The following is a 23,948-nucleotide window of genomic DNA, read 5'->3' on the forward strand; positions in this document are numbered from 1 at the left end:
CAAGTTTCTGCAATGTCTAAGAACTTAAAAGTTTAATTTATATTACTTCATAATTATAACAAGCAAATACTCTTGAATTACTTTTATATTTAATAGCTAACATTTAGTGCTATATGCCAAGTGCTGTTAAGCAATTTATAATAGTTGTACATGCAAAACTTAATGTAAGTTATAAATTATTCATGTAACATGTAATACAGTATAATTTATAATGTAATATATAATAATAATTTAAATTGTTAGGTCCATTCTAAAAACAAGTGTTTATGGCTTATTAAATTAAGGCTATTTCCATAATGGAAGAGTAGCTAACATAATTGAGAGATTATTATGTGTTAAGACATTGTGCTAAACATCTCATATGAATTATTACATTTATTTCTTACAACACTGGGTCAGATACTACTAATTACTACTGTTACACTTAAGGCTTGGGGAGATTAAATAATTTGCCAAGGTCACACAGCCAGTTAAGGGTCCAAATTCAGCACCCTTAACCACTATGCTGGCCCAGCAGCCATTAAAAATTATATTCTCTTAAGACAGTGGTCGGCAAACTGCGGCTCTCGAGCCACATGCGGCTCTTTGGCCCCTTGAGTGTGGCTCTTCCACAAAATACCATGGCCTGGGCGAGTCTATTTTGTAGAAGTGGCGTTAGAAGAAGTTTAAGTTTAAAAAATTTGGCTCTCAAGAGAAATTTCAATCGTACTGTTGATATCTGGCTCTGTTGACTAATTAGTTTGCCAACCACTGTCTTAAGACATCAAAAAATAATAACATGACTGAAAAAAAAAAACAAAAAACAGGATATAACAATATACACAATATGATCTCCTCCTCCCCCCAAATTTATATATACCCATTTATATAACTGGAAGGAAAACATGACAAAGTATTACAAGTGGATATCTCTAGATAGTAGGATTCTTATTTATACACTTCCAATATTTTTTAAGTTTTCTTTGTGACTATTAACCTTATATTAGAGGGAAAAAGATTTAATACATATGAAAGATTTATACTATCGATTTTACTAAGCCAAAAGAACAAAGTTCCTCTTCTGCCTGAAACTACAAGCTATGGTTAATCAGTAGGGTATCCCTCCCAATCAAGCCTGCAGAGCAATGATGGGTTCCACATCAGAGTGTCTATGGTGTGCTAAATACTACAGTGAGGGAAACCTTGAGATCTTGACACTCAAAGGGTTTCAATCAACTTGGGGGTGGATATACAAATACACATGAGATCTAAGAACATGCACAAAGCAAACAAACAAATGAATGGAAATCAATGTGGTGTTAATGAAACATTAGCAACGGAAAAATAAATATATTGGTAAACATTACTCCTCTAAAACAAAGGTATGATAACACAGTTATAAAAAATAATGTTTACAAAAAATACTGAAAAACTCTAATCATTTAATAAAACTAAATTGTAAAATGAATAAAAGATGTAAAAACATTTTTTAAATGGAAAAAAAAATGAAGTCCTCAAAAAGAAAAGGCCCTTACAACAAAAACAAGAGCTTACAGTAATGTCCGGGATGGGGCGGCATAGGCGGGTGGTGCTGAAGATGGCCGTTTTGGTGGTGAGGCAAATTAGGTGTGTATGGTGCGGTCCTACTTCCAGTCCAGGTGGTAGTGCTGTCTAAAAATTAAGGCCCACATGGATTAATTTGCTCTTAAAAAGTCTGCCTAGTTCTTCTCAACTACTTAAAATATTTTAAAAAGCATGTACATACTATGATGGTAAGTAGCTGGCTGACCAGTAAATCCATTCTGCTGCTGTCCTGGCTGAGGCCCTGAAGCTATCTGCAACAATCCTTCACTATGGCTGCCTGCCAGTATACTGGCAGGCTGACCTAGAGGAACAAGAAGACATTAAGATGGCACATTTATAGATGCAATCCTATGGTTTTATACAGTAACTGCAGGACCAAATTACATGATAGTCACAACTATAAAAATGAGCAAAAATGAACTCATTCATGGCCTATCAAATAAAAAATCCTAAAGTCCTCTATAAAGGCAAACCTTAACTTGAAGAAGTTCAAAATCATTGTATCTTAAGTAATGGCTAGTTAATTTTAGCAGCCTATTTCTTCACAATATTCTTCAAATGCCAGAAAAATACCACTATATGTCTAGCCTACCACACTAACTTCTTCAGAAGCATATCAGTTCACCCCGGCCACTCCATTCAGCTCTGGACCTTTCTGATTAGGACTCCAAAAGGCCAGGCTTAAGTAAATGTTGAAGACTGGAAAGTTCATTATTATCAGCTCTGGTACTGGTAATAATAGAATGCTGGGGGTTTGATAAGAGAAAAGCAGATCAGGCAAATATTTTAAATGAAATGTGATGGATAAGGTGAGAAAATAAAAAAAAAATTCAAGCTCCACTGTTTAATTGTTACAGTATGATTGCTAGTTTTAAGAAAAAAACTATCAGACTATCAGTCTTCTTTGAAATTTTTCATGTACTTTTAAAAACCAAGAATCATCTCTTTCTAAGAACATTATCACACTCCTGAAATTACAGGAAACTAGTTGCCCTCTGTTATGTAACAAAGAAGACTAAGCTTCCTCTGGCTTCTATTCAATTAAAAACCACTCTATGATATTGCTTACTGGCCTACATTTTTAAGGTCTTTTTTTTTTTTTTTTTTTCCAGTGGGGGGGAAAAAACTTGATTTCTTCAAGCAAGCATTAAGTCAACTGTCTCATTTCTAAAGCACTGAAATGTCATAATTATTGTCTAATCTTCATAGGACTCAGCCCGTTTAAAATGAAGTCACTTTAGCAGGCATCAATAAAGGCAGTCCAATTTCAACCTCCAGATACTATCAACAGTGGTTAGTAGCTGTGCTCTAGCACTAATCTATGCTGTAAAGTACATTCTTTAATTCTCCATCACTACCCATTCTCTTTGTCAACTATGTTCCCAAACTGGTAAATAAAGAGTAGATAGCCTAGCTGGTGTGGTTCAGTGGTTGAGTGTCGACCTATGAACCAGGAGGTCATGATTCGATTCCCAGTCAGAGCATATGCCTAGGTAGCAGGCTCAATCCCAGTGTGGGGCGTACAGCAGGCAGCCTGCAGAGGCTAAGAGCAGTAGTTAGCATAACAAATGTGAGAAGCTCGTCAGAAGGCTGATGGACATTTTCAGCAGGGCTGAAAATCAGCTGAACAGCTGTAGGCATTTCCCCTAACCCAGTGGTCGACAAACTCATTAGTCAACAGAGCCGCAGTTTGCCGACCACTGCCCTAACCTGATAATCTTTTCCTGTTTACCAAACTGTACCTTTGATATGCCTGTTTGCACTCCTAAAGGGCCAATGTGTTTTCAAGTAAATAAAAAGCCCTGTGCCCGGAGATTCAGGGAGCCCACTTCAATAGAGGGTGAGGCCTCCACCTGGCTCCCCCTATGCCTTCCAAATTTATATTTCTTGTCCAGTCTCTATTCATTTATGTGCAGCCCTTCTCCAGATTCCTGAAACCTTGCTAAGAAAAGACTGTGGCAGCAGCCAATCAATGGTTCTCTCATCACTGATGTTTCTACCTCTCCCTCTCCCTTCCTCTCTGAAAACATTAAAAACAAAGAAAGATCTATATATATAAAAGGCTAAGTGACTGGCCAACTGGCCCACTGGCTGACCAGCCAGTAGGTATGATGCGCACTGACCACTAGGGGGCAGACACTCAACGCAGGTGCTGCTGCTAAGTGACAGCAACTTTGCAGAGTGCCTTCTCGCACTTCAGGACCCCTCGCAGGATGTCAGACTGCTGGTTTTGGCCCGATCCCCACAGGCCAGGATGAGGGACCCCACCTGCTGGAGGGACCCGGCTCACTCCGCAGATGCCCTTTGAGCTCCGGCACTGCCCCAGGTGTGGCTGGCCGGGGAGAGACCGCAGGAGGTTGGCTCCAGGGCGAGTCCAGCACATCTCGCCCAGTCCTGCCCTGTCAGCCACCTTCTAATTAATTTCCTTTGGATGTGCACGAATCCGTGCACCGGACCTCTTTTACACACACACACACACACACACACACACACGTATGAGAGAGAATAGAAACACCAAGTGGTTATATCCTCACATGTTTTCACATAAACACTGTATCTAAGTATTCATCTCATGTAGCAAATCCAAAAGATACTGCTTTGAAGAGGTAAAATGAATTAAAGAGGGGGAATGTTGGTATGCTTTACTCAAAAACTCTATTATATAAATCAGTTCTCCATTTATTCCAAAGGTCAAATTTATATATTGAATCTGATCTGATATTAAAGTAAACAGAATAATGCTCCCTTTGGTAGGGGCCAACAAAGTATCAGTCCAAATCTATTAACATCTAGTGGTGATGTGGGCTTAGATACAATCTCCTTAGCAACCAGGTACAAATAACATATACATGCCAACAACCTGCTCTGTGATTAATTTTACAAAGCTATTCCAAGCAGCAAATTGTCCAGACATTTGTGACTGTAAAAATAAATAATAGTAGTAACAGAACTAGGTCATTATTGCCTTCATCAGGCCCCAAGAAAAGTTGAACCTAATAGCCCTGTGCCAGAGAAGGTGGCACCTCTATTATGGGGAAAACCTTTTTGAAACAGACTTCTTACTTGAAAAAACACAGCATTAGCTTATGTGGAATTTAGCTTTATTTCAAAATCAACTACAATACTTAACATTTATCTTGAGGAGTATTAGTCTGTCAAGATCCCTTCTTCTAAGTTTGCACAATGGGAGACTATTATAAAGCAATAGTCTGCCAGATAAATCAAAAGAAGAACATTGATTAAAGGAAAGCTCGCAATTCCATTACCACAGATTTTTATAAACATGTTGCTTTAAAACAACTTTGTTAACTACTTAACTATTTCTCTAAAAAGTATCTGAAAGCTCAAGAGGCTTCTTACTTCTGCATGTAATAGTAGATAAGTACAAATTAGACCTCTAATTTAAATCAGTATTATAATCAAAGTCATTACTTAACTTCCAAGTGACTATACATCAACATAAAAATGTTTAAATAAACTACAAACCATATTTTCCAGGATCAACCCAACAACCTATTTAATACCTATTTACCAATGAAAGATACCATAGTACAGCCCAGCCGGTATTGCTCAGTGGTTGAGCAATGACGTATAAACCAGAAAGTCATGGTTTGATTCCTGGTCAAGGCACATGCCCATTGCGGGCTTGATCCTTAATAGTGGGTGTGCAGGAGGCAGCCCATCAATGATTCTCTCTCATCACTGATGTTTCTCTCTCTCTCCCCCTCTCCCTTCCTCTCTCTGAAATTAATAAAGACATATTTTTAAAAAAGATACCAGTAAGTACTTTTAATTATTACTTACTTGGAGTTTTCCTCCAAGTGACTATATGTAAATATTCAATGGTTAAGGAAATTCAATTTGCTGACTACATCTGCTTCTACAACTCACTTGTGGAAGCCACAGGAATGTTGGGAAAGTTGGTGGTGCTGGCAGCATTAGACTCAGATGGAGCTAGCAGAGCTGGGGTGCTGTATGTCTCCGTCGATGCACGATTACTTGGTGGATGCTGGATGGTTTGAATTGAATGCCCTTCAGTGGATAATGATGGCTGTCCCTCAAAGTCATGTACATATTCATCCTTCACCAACATACTTGGTGGAGCTATATAGAAAATTAAGCATATCTTAAAATCTTATAAGCTTCTATTCCTAGAAAAAAAATCTTACAATAATACCTAAAATTAATAATAGTGTAAATAATTCAGAGTTTTTTATAATATTTGAAAAGCATACTACTTTATCAGCAAAAGCTATTTATTTAGAGGTAGTGGCATCAGATATACTTTATCAATCAATTTGACTGACCCCTTGAAATTGGAAGCTAGACTATATTCCAACAACTTCCAGCAATGGTTCTGAAGAGGTAGTCCTTAGTTAACTTAGAAATAATAATCACCTTAAATATATAACATGAGGCAGACAAAAACCAAATGGCTGAGGAAACTATCCAGATGAGACCAAATTGAGATTGAGCACTGAGCTATATCTTTTTGCTAATTTCACACATGGTAGAATTATGAGTCAGATCTGATAGCTATCCAATTCCAGGATCTAGAATTATTAAGTAACATAGTCTTTGAAAGTAAAGTATACTGAATATCCCTTAAGGTTTAGGACCAGACAGAAAAATCCTAAATGCTAAGTCAAACTGAAATTCCCTTCTAGAAACCCAACCCAAATAATGGTACTCAATAACAGCAATATTTTAGGATAGGGAAGGAGTGTAGAGTCTTCAGAACTGGAACCCCTAAAAAGCACCCTCCGCCAAGGAGATTCTAATATAGCTATCCCTACAGTTTCCCAACCCCTAACACCCCTTGTGCTAAATGCTTTAATTCTCCAAAAAATATGGATGGAGAATGGTGATGATGGTAAGTGACATGGTATCAATATCTATGGCGACGGCTTTAACCAATCTGGATCCCTTCCCAGACCATCACAACAGCTTCTATTACCAACCAATTGTTTGAAGAAACCTAATAACCATTAACAAGTACCAAAAGGCACTAGAGTATTCTTCTGTTACTAATGGCACAAAAGAAAAGTGGAGAATAAAAACAAGTGGACTTTCATGGTCTTCCTAAATTTTGTTTAAGGTCAGAAGATATTTCTGACCCACCTCTAAGATTCTGCAACAGAAGAGGTACTGAGCCACTAACTTCCCCTCCCAGAACAATGGCACACCTTTTTAAGGTGACAGTGGCTCTTCACCAGTTTCTCTGCAAATTAATTAGTTCTTAGAATTTTGAGTTTATTAACATGTTCTAAATAACAGAGCTGAAGTTTTAACAGATCTCTGTTCTCCCATTATTACACTAAGAAAAAAACAAAAAAACAAAGAACACACACACCCATTTGTTGCATTTCCCCACCTCAAAACACTTTCTCCTTTTTAAAATAGGACTAGATCATCTGTGATCAGCATATACTTTAAAGTGCCCTTGCTTAATTTACTCAAAATGTAACAAGACTGAAAAAATATTTATATATATAGTTTTAAATCATTCTTAAAATTACCTATCATTCATAAACATAAGTTAGGCTGAAATGAAGAAAAATTAGAATACTGGTATTTTTTAATGTTATACAAGATTCCAAATTACCAAACATTACAGGTATTTATACCCATTTAAACCAGCTCTGTTAGATTTTCTTCCAAAATAACCAGTTTTAAATGATTCAAAAAATATTCTTCCTTTGTATGTTTTATGATCCCCTATTATATTTTTATACTACTTTAGTTCATAAACAGCAGTTCAAATAAAAGCACCAACAGCTTATTTAAATCCAGATGCATGCAACCCCCAAACCCTACATTTCCAAAGGGGCAAGACTTTTTCTGGTAAATGTTATCAGAATCTACAATTTCTAAGTAAATGAAAAATAGAGGAGACTGAATTAAAAAAAAAAAAAAAAAGAAAGAAAGAAAAAACAGAGAAAGTTACAAGAAACAGGTTTCTTACCATTACTCTGCAATGTTAATCCTGAGAGATCTTCATTTTTAAAAGGGGAAAAGAAAATGAAACATTAATCATTACCATGCAAATATTTTCCATTTATTTTAAATTATTAAATGTAAATATAAGCCAAAGTCAAAACTTCATGAACCATTTCAAGAATAAATGCTACCATAATACATGAAATATTCAACTCTATCATGCTTTCCATCTTATTTTCCAAAACAATATTCTAAATGAGCAAAATACCAATTATTTAGTTTTAGCAATCAAAATACAAGTGTGTTCCAAAGTTGAAATTTAAATATTTGTATTTCATTAAGAATGTCTGTTTCTTTAACTTTAGTTGAAGTCCTGGGCCACCTCCAAATTTATAATTAACTTAGAAAAATTAAAACACTATTGAGATGTTTTCCCTTTGTGCTTCTAAAGAAAAAAGCAAAGTTTACTTACCAATTCCAGGTGATACAACTCGTTCATAGTGATATGGGTTCACACAGACACTATCACACTTTAAGTCAAATGCATACTGACAATATTTAACATGTTTTAGTTCATTTTTGTGAAGATCAGGCCACCTCCAGAGACGGGCATAGATCACATGAGGAAATCCTTTCCGGCCTGCCACCTAGGAAAAAGGAACAACCATTTATTGAACATCAGTTATGCATCATACATTATACAAGGCACTTTATACGTGTTCTCAGTTAATCCTTAAAATCCTGTAAAGTCAGTTTTTTAATCTCCATTTCATAAATGAGAAAACTAAAGCTCAAAATAACTTACTTGGCCATGGTCACAAAACAGTGAGCTCAGGTATGATTTCAAGGCCTGTGCTCGGATTTTAAAATGCAAAAAAAGTATGGCTTTGTTGTGGAAATTATGCATAAAATCTAGAAATAAAAACGTTAAATCTAATGACATGTTCCTTTAAAAATATTAAGGACAGGAGATATATTATGTAGTTCTACATGAGAAAAATGTGACCAGTTAAAATAAAAGGTAAAGAAAATTTGTCAAATAAAAGTTTTCTAACTTAAGTTTTAAAGATATCTTTGAATTCTTCTAGATTGTTTTTTATATAAAAGTACCAAACATACATTATCAGATTTCTAAATTATTTTTAAAAAACCACAAGTATAACTCAGGTTTCAAAAATGTGCATATAATACCAAAAAGGAAAAAAACATAAAAAGCAACAAGAATGAATACCAAAATGCTAAAGGTATGGGTTTTCTTCTGCCTTTTATTTTTATGTTCCAAATTTTCTACACATAACTTTTTAGTCAGAACATTAAACAATTTAAAAAATGTCTTTAATACATGGAATACATATTCTTCCATATATTCCCACAGTGGGTATTGGTACAGGATGTATAATATCTAAAGAGATGGGGCAAGAATTAAAGTATCCCAAAGAAACTGAAAGGAAACGAGAATTTCTTTTTTAATCTGCCACTACAGAAGATATATGAAAACTCAAGTACAAGACTAACCTGAAGCCTTCCATCCAATGTTCTCTGTATGGTAACACATTTACTAGGATGAGCTCCATTTGTAGTAATGGCTGTTATTAACGAATCCAATTCATCTTTTTTCTCCTTCAGCTTCTTTACCAAACTTTCAATTGCTCTTTTTGCAAATGTTTCACTCTCTCCACCTTGTCTATGGCACATCAAACTATGTACAATGCTCAGACAGGCATCATTACTTGTTGGTGTATTTGTAATAGACATATTGTCCATTTGTTAAAGTTATGTCTTTTAAGTCAAGTATGTCTCCAATTTCCAGAGCAATTTTGGAGGCAGTGAAAAACACTGGCTAATGTCACAAGGAAAATTGTTAAAACATGTGGCATTCAGGATAACCTTAAAAAAACAAAAAAAAAGAAGACAGACATTAGAACACAGTTTACAAAGGAAATTCAATTTCTTAGGAAAGATGGAATTGCTCCAGTTAAGTCAAAGATTCAATGCACATAATTAAAATTTGGTGCTTAGCCCTAGCTGGTTTGGCTCAGTGGATAGAGGGTCGTCCTGTGTACTGAAGGGTCGCAGATTCGATTCCGGTCAAGGGCACATGCCTCGGTTGCAGGCTCAATCCCCAGGAGGGGCATGCAGGAGGCAGCCGATCAATGATTCTCTCTCATCATTGATGTTTCTATTTCTCTCTCCCTCTCCCTTCCTCTCTGAAATCAATAAAGATTAAAAAAAAAAATTGATGCTTACATTTTTAAATGACTTAATTAAAATGTTGCTGTTTTTGACATTCCAAAAATATTAAAGTTAATCCTTCTCATTATTATAGAGGCATGCTCAATCAAGCCTTATTGACTGTACTAGTCACCATAAAGTAAAATCTTAGGACTTTTAAAAAAGAAATACTTAGGAAGGCCAGCACTTAAAAATATTCTTGATAGATAAACAACTAGTTAAACCTAATCGTCTATCAACTAACACACATGAAAAATTCACTGTCATCTAATACAAATGCCGTTTATCAGTGTATAACACCCATCTTTGTTCAGAGACTACTGACAACAATAAAAAGGTAAAAACTTGTATATGGGCAAAGGATTCTAAAACTAATTTCTACAAAGCATGGCTATAAGCACATGAAATATGCTCAATCATTAATCATTAAGGGGAATGCAAATCAAAACCACAAGGAGACACCACTTCACACACACTAGGTTAGATAAATCAAAAGGATATACAGAGAAAGACAAATACCATATGATTTGCCTTTCACTACAGAATCTAATGAACAAAATAAACAAAATAGAAACAGACTAACAGATATGGAAACAGACCGACAAGCTATCAGAGGGAAGAGGGCTAGGTGAAAAAGGTGATGGGATTAAAAAAATATTTCATGGACACAGACAACAGTGATTACCAGAGGGAAAGTGAGATGAGGGGAAGTAAAAGAGGGTAAAGGAGGGATAAATGGTGATGAAAGGACACCTGACTTTGGGTGATGAACACTAATACAATACACAGATACTGTATTATAGAACTGTACACTTGAATCCTATAATTTTATTAACCAATGCTACCCCAATAAATTCACTAAAACATTTTTTTTTTTTAATGATAGATAGATACAAATAATAGGGTAGTGAAGGCCTGGAGCAAGGGGCAAGGGTGGGCCAGAAGGGATCAATGGGGAGGAAAGGGGGACATAAATCTTTCAAAAATAAAGATTTAAAAAGAATAATTAAAAAAAGAACTTGAGCTAGAAAAGATTTTTTTCAAAAAGGATATACAATAAGTACTGGCAAGGGAGTGGAGAAAATCAAACTCTCATACATTGCTAGTACGATTGCAAAATGGTGCAGCCACTTTTGGAAAGTTATCTGCCAATTCCACAAAATGTTAAACAAAGAATTACCCTATTACCCAGCAATTCTACCCAAGATTACTGAAAACCTATGTCCACACAAAAACCTGTACATAAATGTTCATAGCAACAGCATTCATAATGTCCAAAAAGTAAATACAACCCCAATGTCCATCAACTGATAAATGTATAAACGAGTATATCCATACAATGTAATATTATCCTATATAATAAAAGCCCAGTGACCGAAACGGCAGAACAACCAGAACTACCAGAGACCAGAACAACCACAGCTCCTTGCCCCGGCCATCCCCGCCCCCCAGCAGGAACCCCACCCTGATAGGGGGCATGGCCGACCTGCAAATCACCCCCGGCCCCTCGCCCCCCAGCGGGAACCCCACCCCGATCCGGGACCACCATCAGGACAGGCCAGCCAGGCCCCACCCATGCACCGGGCCTCTATCCTATATAATAAAAAGGGTAATATGCAAATTGACCCTAATGGCGGAACGACCAGAACAACTGCTCGACCAGTCACTATGAGGCGCAATGACCACCTCTCAGTCCCTTTCTCTGGCCAGCAGGCTCTGATCATCCAATGGCGAACAGGAAACCGGGGGTGGGTGGTGGGGGACAGGGGTGGTGCCAGGCCAAGGGCCCCACCCCACCAGTCACCCCACACACAGAGGGCAACCCACAGCGGGGACAGGGCCAGCGAGTGGGCGGTAGCAGCCAACCTCTTGGTCCCTTCCCCTGGCCATCAGGCTCCGATCACCCGATGGCGAACGGGGAACCAGGAGTGGGTGGCAATGGGGGGTAGGGCCGGCTGCAGGTAGCCAGGGAAGATGGCCCTAATCACAGGCCAGGCCTAGGGACCATACCCACGCACGAATTTTGTGCACCAGGCCTCTAGTTCAGTCATAAAAAGGAATTAAGTACTGGTACATGCTACAACATGGATGAACCTGTAAAACATGCTAAATGAAAGAAGACAGTCACAAATGGTCACATATTATATAACCCAATTTATGAACTATCCAGAATAGGCAAATCCATAAAAACAAAAAGTAGAATAGTGGTTGCCAGAGGCTATGGGGAAAAGGAATGAGGAGTGACTGCTAATGGGTATGAAGTATCTTTTGGGAGTAATGATAATGTTCTAAAATCAATAGCGGTGATGCACAACTCTATCACTCTAGTGAAAACCACTGACATGTATACTTTAAAAGGGTGAATTTTATAGTTTGTAAATTATATCTCAATAAAGTTATTAAAAAAGAAAAGACCACTGAGCCCTGGCCAGGAGGCTCAGTTGTTAGAGCATCGTCCGGTACACCAAAAGGTTGTGGGTTCAATTCCCAGTCAGGACACATACCTAGGTCACAAGTTCAATCCTGGTTGGGGAGCATAAGGGAGGCAACCCATCAATGTTTTCCTTCTCACACTGATGTTTCTCTCTTTTTCTCTTTCTCTTTCTCCCTCTTGCTCTTTCCCTCCCTCCTTCCCACTGTTCCTTCCTCTCTCTCTAAAAATCAATAAAAGCATATTCTTGGCCCAGCTAGTGTGGCTCAGTTGGTTGAGCATCATCCCATGCACCAGGAGGTCACTGGTTCAATTCCCAGTCAGGGTACATGCCCAAGTTGTGGGCTCAATCCCCAGCAGGTGGTGTGCACGGGGCAGCTGATCAATGTTTCTCTCTCGTTGATGCTTCCACCTCCCTCTCCCTTCCTCTTCCTGAAGTCAATCAACACACACACATCCTTGGATGAGAATTTAAAAATATTTTTAAAAAACCGACACTGAATTCCTCAAAAGTTTTTACCTGTGAAAGCAACAGGTTAAATTCTTTTCTTCTTTTTCAATTGTTTTTTAATTGATTTTTTAGAGAGAGAGGAAGGAAGAGAGAAACATCAATGAGAAACATGATCAGCTGCCTCCTGCACACCCCCTACTGGAGATCAAACCCATAACACGATCATGGGATGTGCATGGGACAATGCTCAACCAACTTACCCACACAGGCCAGGGCGATTATTTTTTTTAAAAAACTAAAATGTCTATATATATATAAAAGGCTAATATGCAAACTGTCCCCTCGGGAGTTCGACCGGGAGTTCGATCGTTCGCTATGACTTGTGCTGACCACCAGGGGGTGGCGTGGACGAAAAAAGGCCCCAGCCAGCAGCCAGAAGGCCCTGATCGGCACTGATCGCCGGCCAGGCCTAGGGACCCTACCTGTGGATGATTTTCATGCACCAGGCCTCTAGTAGAAAATAAATATTAATGAAGAATCTATACTTATATGTACAAAACTAAAATAACTTATCTGAGTTCAAGTTCCAACATGGAATACGAAAAGGCCATTAGTCTAAGAATAAATGACATAGCGCTGGAGTGTAGGCTACGCTTTGAATGCTGAGTTGTTTTTCTTTATTGGTTGACTAGAGGCCCGGTACACCAAATTTGTGCATGGGGGGGGGGGTGTCCCTCAGCCTGGCCTGCACCCTCTCCAATCTGGGATCCCTTGAGGAATGTCTGACTGCCGGTTTAGGCCTGACTTGCATGGGATCGGGCCTAAACCAGCAGTTGGACATCCCTCTCACAATCCGGGACCACTGGCTCCTAACTGCTCGCCTGCCTGCCTGCCTGATTGCCCCTAACCGCTTCTGCCTGCCAGCCTGATCACCCCCTGACCACTCTCCTGCCAGCCTGAATGCCCACAACTGCCCTCCCCTGCCGCAACCTGCCACCACTACCGGGACCTGCCTCCTCAGCGCGAGGCGGTGGAGATGCCAGGACCAGCCTCCTCCATGCCGCGCAGAGCTGCGGGACCCCCAGGCCTCACCGCACAGAGCAGCCGCCGGACCCCGCCTCCACTGTGCATGCGGCCATCTTGTGACAACGTCACGCGCAAGGACCACCTAGGCTTTTATTAGATGTTATTGCATTCCATGCTTATTTCACTTTTATTTTCCTTTGCTCTTTACTTGAATCTTTTTTTTTTATATATATTTTATTAATTTTTTACAGAGAGGAAGAGAGAGGAGAGGGATAGAGAGCTAGAAACATCGATGAGAGAGAAACATCAATCAGCTGCCTCCTGCACACCTCCTACTGGGGATGTGCCCGCAACCAAGGTACGTGCCCTTGACCGGAATCGAACCCGGGACCTTTCAGTCCGCAGGCCGACGCTCTATCCACTGAGCCAAACCGGTTTCGGCTCTTTACTTGAATCTTTAAAGATCCACCCCCAACACCAAATAAATAAAACTAACCCATCAGTCTATACCAAAATCTGTTCCTCTTCTGATGACCTTTATTTCTAAAGCATTAATTCCATTCAATTACCAACACTGGAAAAGCTTGGTAAATCATCTTTGACTTCCCTCTCTCTTTCACTACCCCCACATTCTCTCACAAAGTTACATAATTCTTTACCTTAGTCATTTCCATCAATCTCCTCCTTTCTTTTTTTTTATTAAAAAAAAAGGTTTTAAATGTTACACGCAATAAACCTTAACATTTCAAGCAAAATGATCTTATAAATGTTACATATTATTATTTATATGTAACATAACATATTATAAATGTTACATATTATTATTAGAGAACCAAAAAGAAAAAGAACAATATATATAGTTACGTTTCATTGTCCCACAGCTCCCCAATAAACATTAATATCTCAAGAAAAATGATTTTAAATATATTACATGCAATAAACACCAATTATTCAAGAAAAATGATCTTACATATATTACACGCAATATACATTAATATTTCAAGAATAAACAAATTTTAAGTATAATAATATTACCAAAACAGTACTAACATAGTATGATATCACAAAAGTTGTAGGAAATATTAAAAATCTGCAAATAACAGGATTACTTCTATTATATTCTAGTATATTCCCCCCCCCCCCCCCCGGCTCTATTTTTGCCCATCAGTTTATGTTGTTCATTATATTCCACAAATGAGATCCTATAATATTTATCTTTCTCTGACTGGGTTATTTAGCTTAGCATGATGCTTTTAAAGTCTATTTTGCCAGATATGAGTATTGCTACTCCAGTTTTTTGTGTTTTGTTTTTCTTTCCCATTTGCTTGGAAAATTTTTTCCCAACTCTTCACTTTCATCCTGTGTGTGTCTTTTGTTTTGGGGTGGGTCTCTTGCAGACAGCATATACTAGTAGTTGGGTCATGTTTTGGTAGCCATTTAGCTACCCTACACCTTTTGATTGGAGCATTTAATCCATTTACATTTAGGGTTATTATTGAGAGGTACTTATTTATAGCCATTTTAATTCTGTATGACTAGGTTTCTTTCTGTTTCTTCTTCTCAGCAATCCCTTTAGCATTTCTTGTAATGCTGGCTTGGTGGTGAACTCCTTTAGCCTTTTTTTTTTGGGTGGGGGGGGTGTCTAGGAAGCTCTTTATTTGACTGTCTATTTTGAATGATAGCCTTGCTGGATATAGCAATCTTGGTCTCAGATCCTTTACCTTGAGTACTTCATGCCATTCCCTTCTGGCCTGCAGAGTTTCTGGTCAGAAATCAGGTGTCAGCCTTATGGGAACTCCTTTGCAGGTAAGTTTTCTTTTCTCTTGCTGCCTTTAAGATTCTCTCTTTGTCTTTAATTTTTGGCATTTTAATTATGATGTGTCTGGGCATGGGTCTGTTTGGGTTTTTCTTGTTTGGTGTTCTCTGTGCCTCCTAAACTTCTGTGACTTTTTCCTTTACCAGGTTAGGGAGGTTTTCTACCATTATTTCTTCAAACACCATCTCTATGCCTTTCTCCCTTTCTGCCTCTTCTGTCACACCTACTATTCTAATATTTTTACATTTCGCCCTGACCAGTTTGGCTCAGTTGATAACGCGTCAGCCTACGGACTGAAGGGTCCCAGGTTCAATTCCAGTCAAGGGCATGTACCTTGGTTGCGGGCACATCCCCAGTGGGCGGTGTGTAGGAGGCAGCTGATCAATGTTTCTCTCTCATCTGATGTTTCTGGCTCTCTATCCCTCTCCCTTCCTCTCTGTAAAAAAATCAATAAAAAATATAAAATATATATATATATATATATATATATATATATATATATATATATATATATATGTTACGTTTCACATTGTCCCACAGCTCCCTTAAGCTGTCCTCCTGTTTTTAATTGTTTTTTTTTCTTTTTGGTTCTCTAATTGAGTGATATTTTCAACTCTATCTTCTAATTCACTTATTCAATCCTCAGCTTCCCCTAATCTGCTGTGTCTTCCTTCCAATGTGTTATTTGTTATGTCATTCTTTATCTCAGACTGTTCTTTTTTCATAGTTACTATTAGAGGCCTGGTGCACAAAAATTCATGCACTGAAGGGGGGCCCCTCAACCTGGCCTGCCCTGTCTTATAGTCTGGGAACCCTGAGGGGATGTCCTACTGACAGCTTAGGCCCACTCCTCACGGCCGATCAGAGGAAGGCACCACCCCCATCACCCCCTCGCTGCTGCTGCCTCTGGCCTCCCTCTGCGGGAGGCAACCGGGTGATCAGGGGAAGGCAACACCCCCATCATGCCTCTGCTGCTGCCACTGCCAGCTGCATGGCTGCCTGAACCTCAGCCCTCCCAGCCACCGTAGTTTGCCTGAGCCCCGGCCCGGCCCTCGTTGCCTGAGCCTCGGGTTGGCTCTGGGCTGTGGCAGCCACCATCCGTGGCTTGCTTGAGCCTCAGGCAGTCACTGTGGCTTTGTCCCGAAGGACGCAGCATCAAGTCCCTGCCCACCCACGTGTGCCTGCTGCACACTCAGCCTCCTGCTGATCAGTCGTTATGGCGTAATGACCATTAGCATATTAGCTCTTTATTAGATAGAATATCTTCTTTTATACTGTTGAGCATTTTTAACATTATTACTCTGAACTCTGTTTCAGATAAATTTCTTATCTCTGCTTCATTTGTCTCTTCTTCTGGAGAATTCTCTAGTTCTTTCATTTGAGGGTTGTTTCTTTGTTTCCTCATTTTGGCTGTCTGTTTGGGTTTGTGACTAAGTATTAGGTAGATCAGGGGTGGGCAAACTTTTTGACTCGAGGGCCACAATGGGTTCTTAAACTGGACTGGAGGACTGGAACAAAAGCATGGATGGAGTGTTTGTGTGAACTAATATAAATTCAAAGTAAAGGAGCGGAGGGGAGAGCAAGAGAACCCTCTGCTCTTTCGGCTCCGCGGGCTGGATAGAACAGCCAAACGGGCCGGATCCGGCCCGCGGGCCGTAGTTTGCCCACAGCTGAGGTAGATCCTCTATGCCTCTCAATCTCTAGTGCAGGACAGTGTTAAAGGCTGTTTCTGACTAATTGGATCAGGCAAAGACTCAAAGCCTCCAGAGACCGCCTCTGTCTACAGACGAATAGGATTCCGACTTGAATTGTCCTCAGGTGTGGTGAGAGTTTTTTCATCAGGGTGGGGCAGTTGCTTCTGCCTGGAGGCTAATAATCTCTTAAGTGGCCTCAGGGCAAGGTGTTTTCCAATAGGGTGTGTCCACTGTCTTCCCCCCAGGCAAGGCAGATGTCTATGTGGGAAAGATGTCCTCTGCTGTTTGAGGGAATGACTCAGCCCAGGAAACTTGGGGGTCTGCCTTCTGAGCTTTATCCCTTGAGACCCCAGTCCTGGGTTCTGCTCTTACAGTTCCAATCCACTTCACCCTCCCTTTGCCAGAGCACAAGATGGATGGCTCCACAGAGAATTTTTGTGCATTGGCCCTTTAAGAGGGTGCCCAAATTTTCAGCTGCCACTCCCTGGCAGACAGCACCCCACTGCTTTTCACAGCCAGATGTTATGTGGGCACCCTCCTCAGTTTGGTGGTCTCTGCTGGGGAGCCTAGCTTCGGGATTAGATCTCAGAGTTCTCAGGGCCAACCCCCACAGCTGAGATATCTCTCTGGGACTTCAGTTGCTGTCTGAGTACCTGGCCAGCCCTTTCGCCCCTCCACCCCTCCTACCAGTCTCTATGCCGTCTCCACCTTCCATCCTTGGGTATCAGAGTCCTCTCTTGTGAGTTTTCCATTGATTATTCAGGAAGCCTTTCCATATTTCAGTTGTAATTCCCAATCTCATCCTTTCTATTCTCCCTGGCCCTCCCTGTTGCAGTTTGGGGCATCCTTAGAATTTATATCAATCACTTGGTATTTAACATGTGTTCCCCCTTACTGTTATCTGTTTTACATAAATGTCTGTCTCCTCAGCTAATGATAAGCCCCATGCAGAAAAAGGCAGTTTTTCTTATATCTTTGGATACTTAGCACATTCTATAAATACATATTTGAAGGTACACTTTCCAGATAACCAAAATTTAGCTACATGGGGGGAGGGAGGGGTTAGAGTCAGAGATCTGCATTAGAATCCTAGCCTGGCTGGCATGGCTCAGTGGTTGAGCTTTGATCTATTAACCTGGAAGTCACAGTTCAATTCCCAGTCAGGGCACATGCCTGGGTTGCAGGCTCAATCCCCAATAGGGGGTGTGCAAGAGGCAGCTGATCAATGATTCTCTCTCATCATTGATGTTTCTCTCTTTCTGTCCCTTCCTCTCTGAAATTAATAAAAAAATATATTTAAAAAAAAGGAAATAATAATAAAAAAAGAATCTTAGCCCATACACTAAGTAGTTGGACAAATTAAGTTAATGTGTCTTAAACTCTCTGAATCTGGATTAAAAGGAGAGTATATAGAGCTCAAATGAGAAAGTCTATACCATAAAGTGATATGGTTCAATAAAAAACAGCTATTACCTGAATACCAAAATGTTTATTTTAATTGTTTAAAAATTTTTTTTTCCTAAAACACATTATGCATTTTTCTGCACTTTCTCCTATTAAAACTTGTCAAAATTTAGGAGGGCAGGGGCTGAAGTAGACTATTCATCCAAGGACTCACAACTCAAAGGCCTATAGGAGCCAGGCAAATTTTATCCTATATAAAAAAGAGGTTATATGCAAATTGACCATCACGCCCTCACAAGATGGCTGCCTACGACCAGGCCGGCAGGGGGTTAGTGAGGGACGACCAAACGACTGAACAAGCAGGCTGCGTGGGGCAACCAGGCTGGTTGGGGGGTTAGTGAAGGACGACCAAACAACTGAACAGCAGGCTGTGTGGGGCGGCCAGGCAGGCAGGGGGGCCATGAGGGGTGACCAGGCTGGCAGGGGGGGCAGTTGGGGGCGACCAGGCCAGCGGGGGTGGGGCAGTTAGGGGCAACCAGGCTGGCGGGGAGGTGCAGTTGGGGGCGATTAGGCTGGTGGGGGGGCAGAAAGGGGTGACTAGGCTGGCGGGGGGGGGGGCAGTTGGAGCAATCAGGCTGGCAGAGGGGGGCAGTTGGGGGCAACCAGGCCAGCAGGGGGGGCAGTAAGGGGTGACCAGGCAGGCAGGCAGGTGAGCAATTAGGAGCCAGTGGTCAAGATTGTGAGAGGGATGTCCAACTGCCGGTTTAGTCCTGATCCCCAGTCCGACATTCCCCGAGAGGTCCCAGATTGGAGAGGGTGCAGGCTGGGCTGAGGGGACCCCCCCCCTCCCCCATGCATGAATTTCATGCCCCAGGCCTCTAGTAAATAAATAAAATGTGCCAGGTGTAAAGAAATATATGGAGAGGAGTACAAGTGCATGCTCATCAAAATGGGTAGCCACTATGCATTTCCATTGGAGACCTTCAATGTCCATTTGTATGTGAAATCTCCTTTTTAAGTATTTCCCAATACTTATCTGTGGGGAAAATGGAGAGAAAAAGAGGAAAAGCAAGAAACCACTGTGTATGTCAAATAAAATACACCTTCAAACTCAAATCTGGCCCAAGAGTGCCATCAGTTTAAAATCTTTGAATGCCACCTCATAACAATTTTAGTTTCTAGACTGAAAGCTCTAGGGGCAGCAACTGCATATGCTTTATTCATTATTACAAACCCAATTCCTAGGACACTTAAGTGCTCCTGATTATCAGATCAATGCATTTCTGTATGTGCTTTCAGATTCTTTCTCATGCTTTTCTTCCGTGTAAAACATTCCGTCCCATTTTATCCACTTGGTAAGTCCTAGCCATCCTTCAAGTGCCATTTAAATATCTCAGTTTTTGCCCTAACCGGTTTGGCTCAGTGGATAGAGCGTCAGCCTGCGGACTGAAGGGTCCCAGGTTCGATTCCAGTCAAGGGCATGTACCTTGGTTGCGGGCACATCCCCAGTGGGGGGTGTGCAGGAGGCAGCTGATCGATGTTTCTCTCTCATTGATGTTTCTAACTCTCTATCCCTCTCCCTTCCTCTCTGTAAAAAATCAATAAAAAATATATAAATATATATATATATATATAATCAGTTTTTCCAGGACCACACCGTAACGCACTATCTCTTCTCCTCCCAATCCTAGAGAATTACTTCCCTGGTCTGTTTACTGTATGTTCCCTGTATATTACTTGATCCCTACCGCAAATTTGAAACATACCCCAATTAAAACACACAGTATTATAGTTGATTATGTATTTGTCTCACACTGTTATCATAAATCTAGAAGTTCAAGAAAACAGCAACACTTTCTCATCTTAAAAATTCCCAGCACCATGCAGTTCCTAACATATACCAGGTAAAAGTTTGTGGGTTGACTATAGCTTTTTGTTCTGTGGCATTTCCTTGCAATAATTTTGAATAGTGCAAATACTTTGCTGTTAAACTCATTTTCTGATATTACATTCCAAAAGATTTGTATCAATTTGAAAGTGTTTGAGTATAACTATTTCAACATAATCTCACCATCAGATGTTATCATTTCCAAAACCTAAGTTATCTTTGGGCCTAATGGTATCTCAAAAACTGTTTTAATTGCACATATCTTTGAAAACTAATGAAAATATCTTTGCTTTCTTAAACAGAGTTTTTTCATGTGTTTGTCTTTGTTGTATTCCTTTGACAAGTGCCTAAAACATTATTAAAAAGTTCCTTGTATAAGAAATAATAGCAGGGGTGTACAGATGTTTTCCTACATTAAATAGCTCTACATTATAATTTTTTAGTGATATGTAATGATGTAGACAAGGGCACTAGTTGGTATAAATAAAATTATATGTTCTAATTAAAGCTCTAGCAGCATGACTGAAGCAAGTTAACATCTCCTTCAAGTCTCTCATCTATAAAATGGGAACAATACATGCCTTGCTAACTTTAGAGACTTGCTATGGTAATCAAATGCAACAATATCCATAAAAACAATCTGAAACCACAAACTGACCAATCCAACACTGTATCTACCTACTATATGCAAATCACTACAGATACAAGACAAGCAGCACACAATGAAAAAGTTCTCAACTCTATCAGACCAACATCTCATTTTGTAACAAATAATTTATATCACCATTAGCATTCTTGAAACAATTCTAACCTATTTGACGTATTTAAAAAATTTTAACAATGCCATCATTGTTAAAGGAGAAAAAGATCCTAATATATATAAAGATCTAGGTGGCATCACGACTGAACGGGCGACCGGTCACCATGAAGTGCATTGAGCACCTCTCGGTCCCTCCTCTCTCCCCCAACCCCCAAGCCACTCACCATGAGGGGGGGCTGGCGGTGGGGCGGGACTGGGGACTGTTGAGCGGCAGTGGCCATGAGCTTAGCAGAGCAGTCACCCAGGCGGCAGCGATTTTCCCGAAGCAGTAGTGGGGCGGGTGAGTTTCGCTGAGCATCCAGGGGCAAGCTTCGCGGGCGGCAGCAAGCTTCACGGAGCAGTGGGGGTTGGGGAGAGCCTCCCGGAGCATTCAAGGGGCCGCAAGCATCGCAGAGCTTCCCGGGGCGGGGAGCTTCACGTAGCGTCACAGAGCGGCAGAAGCCACACAATGGAGGCCAGGCTAGGCCTAGGGACCCTAACCGTGCACGATTTCGTGCATGCTGGGCCACTAGTTAATAGATAATAAAGTATGTATTTTAACAAAAATGTTCCAGCATATCAATAAATTTAGATAATAAAAATGATAGATGCTTGCACTCATATGTAGAATCATCATAAATATGACAACTTCAGGTGTTTTGTTTTGGCAACTTAAATAGCAGTGATAAAGTTGGGGACAAAGATTTTCCAAAATGGTGAACTCCTGATAAAGTCCCAAACAAAACAACTTCAATTAAGAAACCAAATTAAGAGCCTGGCCAGCGTGACTCAGTGGTTGAGCATCAACCCAGGAGCCAGGAGGTCATGGTTCGATTCCTGGTCAAGGCACATGCCCAGGATGCAGGCTTGATCCCCAGCAGGGGGCATGCAGGAGGCAGCCAGTAAATGATTCTCTCTTATCATTGATGCTTCTATCTCTCTCTCCTTCTCCCTTCCTCTCTAAAATATACATAACACTAGTAGCCCTGCGCACCAGTAGCTCACCAGTAGCTCGCTGCCGCCCTCCAGTAGCTCTTCACCCGCTCCCCACTCTCCTGTAGCTCCCCCCGCCCCCCCTTCTTCCAGCCCCCCCTCATAGCTTGCTGCCCTGCCCACTCCTGTAGCTCTCCACCGCCCGCTTGTAGCCAGTAGCTCACTGCCGCCCTCCTGTAACTCCCTCCGTGCCCCCCCAGTAGCTTACTGCCCTGCCCCCTCATGTAGCTCTCCGCTGCCCGCTTGTAGCTCGCTGCCCCACCCTCCTGCTGATCCGTGATCCGGTCGTTACGCGATCAATCGTTATGCTTCACAGTGCAACGGCCATTTGCATATTATATCTTTATTATATAGGAGTATTTTTTTCTTTTTTTAAAGAAAGAAACCAAATTAATAGAAACTTCATTTCTGAAAAATTGAGTACATATTAAAATGGAGCTGCATTCTAGGTTAATTATATGTTTCCTCTTACATGAATTTCTGGGGCATCTGACAGTGTTGTGGGATGCAACATAATTCTTCAAAATCCTTCACATTGCAAGATGGCATCCCTAGCTCCCACCCACCAAAGCTCCTCCCACTAATATCCACATCACTTAAGGAGCAGTACTTACTCCACTGATAACCACAGATACAGAAGATCCAAATATATTACTCTTAAGTAATAGATGCTAAAAGAGGTAGGTGTTAAAGTGAATTGGGACTATAAATGAGAAAGCATGGAAAGTCCACAGGTAAACTAGATCTTAGCATGATGTATCAGTCAGGCTAGGCTACCCTATGTTGCAGTGACAACCAACCCCAAAATATCAGTAGCTTAAATCACAGGTGTATTTTCTGCATAAACTGGGAGCACTGCTCATTGTTTATGCAGAAAATACACCTTAATCTCTCAGGGATTAAGCTAACAATGACTTCATATCTACATATGTCCTTAAATGGCAGGGGAAGAGATAGGATAATTCATGCACTGTCTTTCAAAGGCCGACCATCCCTTCTGCTCACATTTGACTGGCCAAAGTCATATGGCCATGTCAGTGGTTCTCAACCAGAACAACTTTGTCCCTCAGGGTCATTTGGCAATATCTAGAGACATTTTTTATTTTCACAACTGGAATGGGGAAGTGAGAGGCAGAAGATTACTGGCATCTAGCAGGTAAAAGCCAGGGCTGCTGCCAAACATCCTACAATGCAAGGACAGCCCCCTACTACAAAAATGTATCCAGCCCAAAATGTCAATTTTGCCAAGGCCGAGAAGCCCTGAACCATGCCTAGTTTCAAGGTTGGGGTGGGAGACAGAGAAGTGCAAGACAGAAGAGAGCCATCAGAGTGATTATTGGTGGAATAGTACGAATGACTACCACATGTGAATTAGAATTTGCCAGGCTAAAAGGAAATCATAGGGAAAAGCAAAGGGATAAGAATACAGATATTTTGTCTAGAGTAAGTCCATGATAGGAAAGTGGGGGAGAAATAATAACATTAAATATCTATTAGAAAGAAAACTATAGTAAGAAGATGGAGAATAGCTTTAGAAAGTGAAACAAGAGAACTAGTTAGGAGACAGTAATCAGAAGAGTAATAGGGCCTAGACTAGAGGTATGGGCAAGGAAAACAAAGGGGGGAACCAAGGAAGTGTTTCTAAGTAGAACAGACTAGATATTTTAATCACCTAAGTATAAGGGATGAAAAGAAGGGACAGTCAAAAGAT

At 40.5% G+C, this 23,948-nt stretch overlaps 1 protein-coding gene across 6 annotated transcripts in view; it reads right to left on the bottom strand.

Moving 5' to 3' along the window:
* Positions 1-23,948, bottom strand: part of SMAD4 (SMAD family member 4) — a 64,600-nt gene that overhangs the window by 23,025 nt on the left and 17,627 nt on the right. For 4 of the 6 annotated variants that reach the window (XR_013961550.1, XR_013961551.1, XM_080686612.1 and 1 more), the window contains 6 exons: positions 9,019-9,390; positions 7,976-8,150; positions 7,529-7,558; positions 5,455-5,667; positions 1,745-1,864; positions 1,534-1,650 (listed from right to left, as the gene is read on the bottom strand). Coding sequence is in view for 4 of the 6 variants with exons in the window: in XM_080686612.1 (XP_080542738.1) it covers positions 1,534-1,650; positions 1,745-1,864; positions 5,455-5,667; positions 7,529-7,558; positions 7,976-8,150; positions 9,019-9,267 (904 nt within the window). In the remaining 2 variants the exon portion in view is untranslated. The remainder of the gene's footprint in view (positions 1-1,533; positions 1,651-1,744; positions 1,865-5,454; positions 5,668-7,528; positions 7,559-7,975; positions 8,151-9,018; positions 9,391-23,948) is intronic. The other 2 variants (XM_080686614.1, XM_080686615.1) reach the window with 2 other exon arrangements.

The sequence above is a fragment of the Plecotus auritus genome, assembly GCF_963455305.1.
Source record: "Plecotus auritus genome assembly, chromosome: 8".
Taxonomy (NCBI): domain Eukaryota; kingdom Metazoa; phylum Chordata; class Mammalia; order Chiroptera; family Vespertilionidae; genus Plecotus; species Plecotus auritus.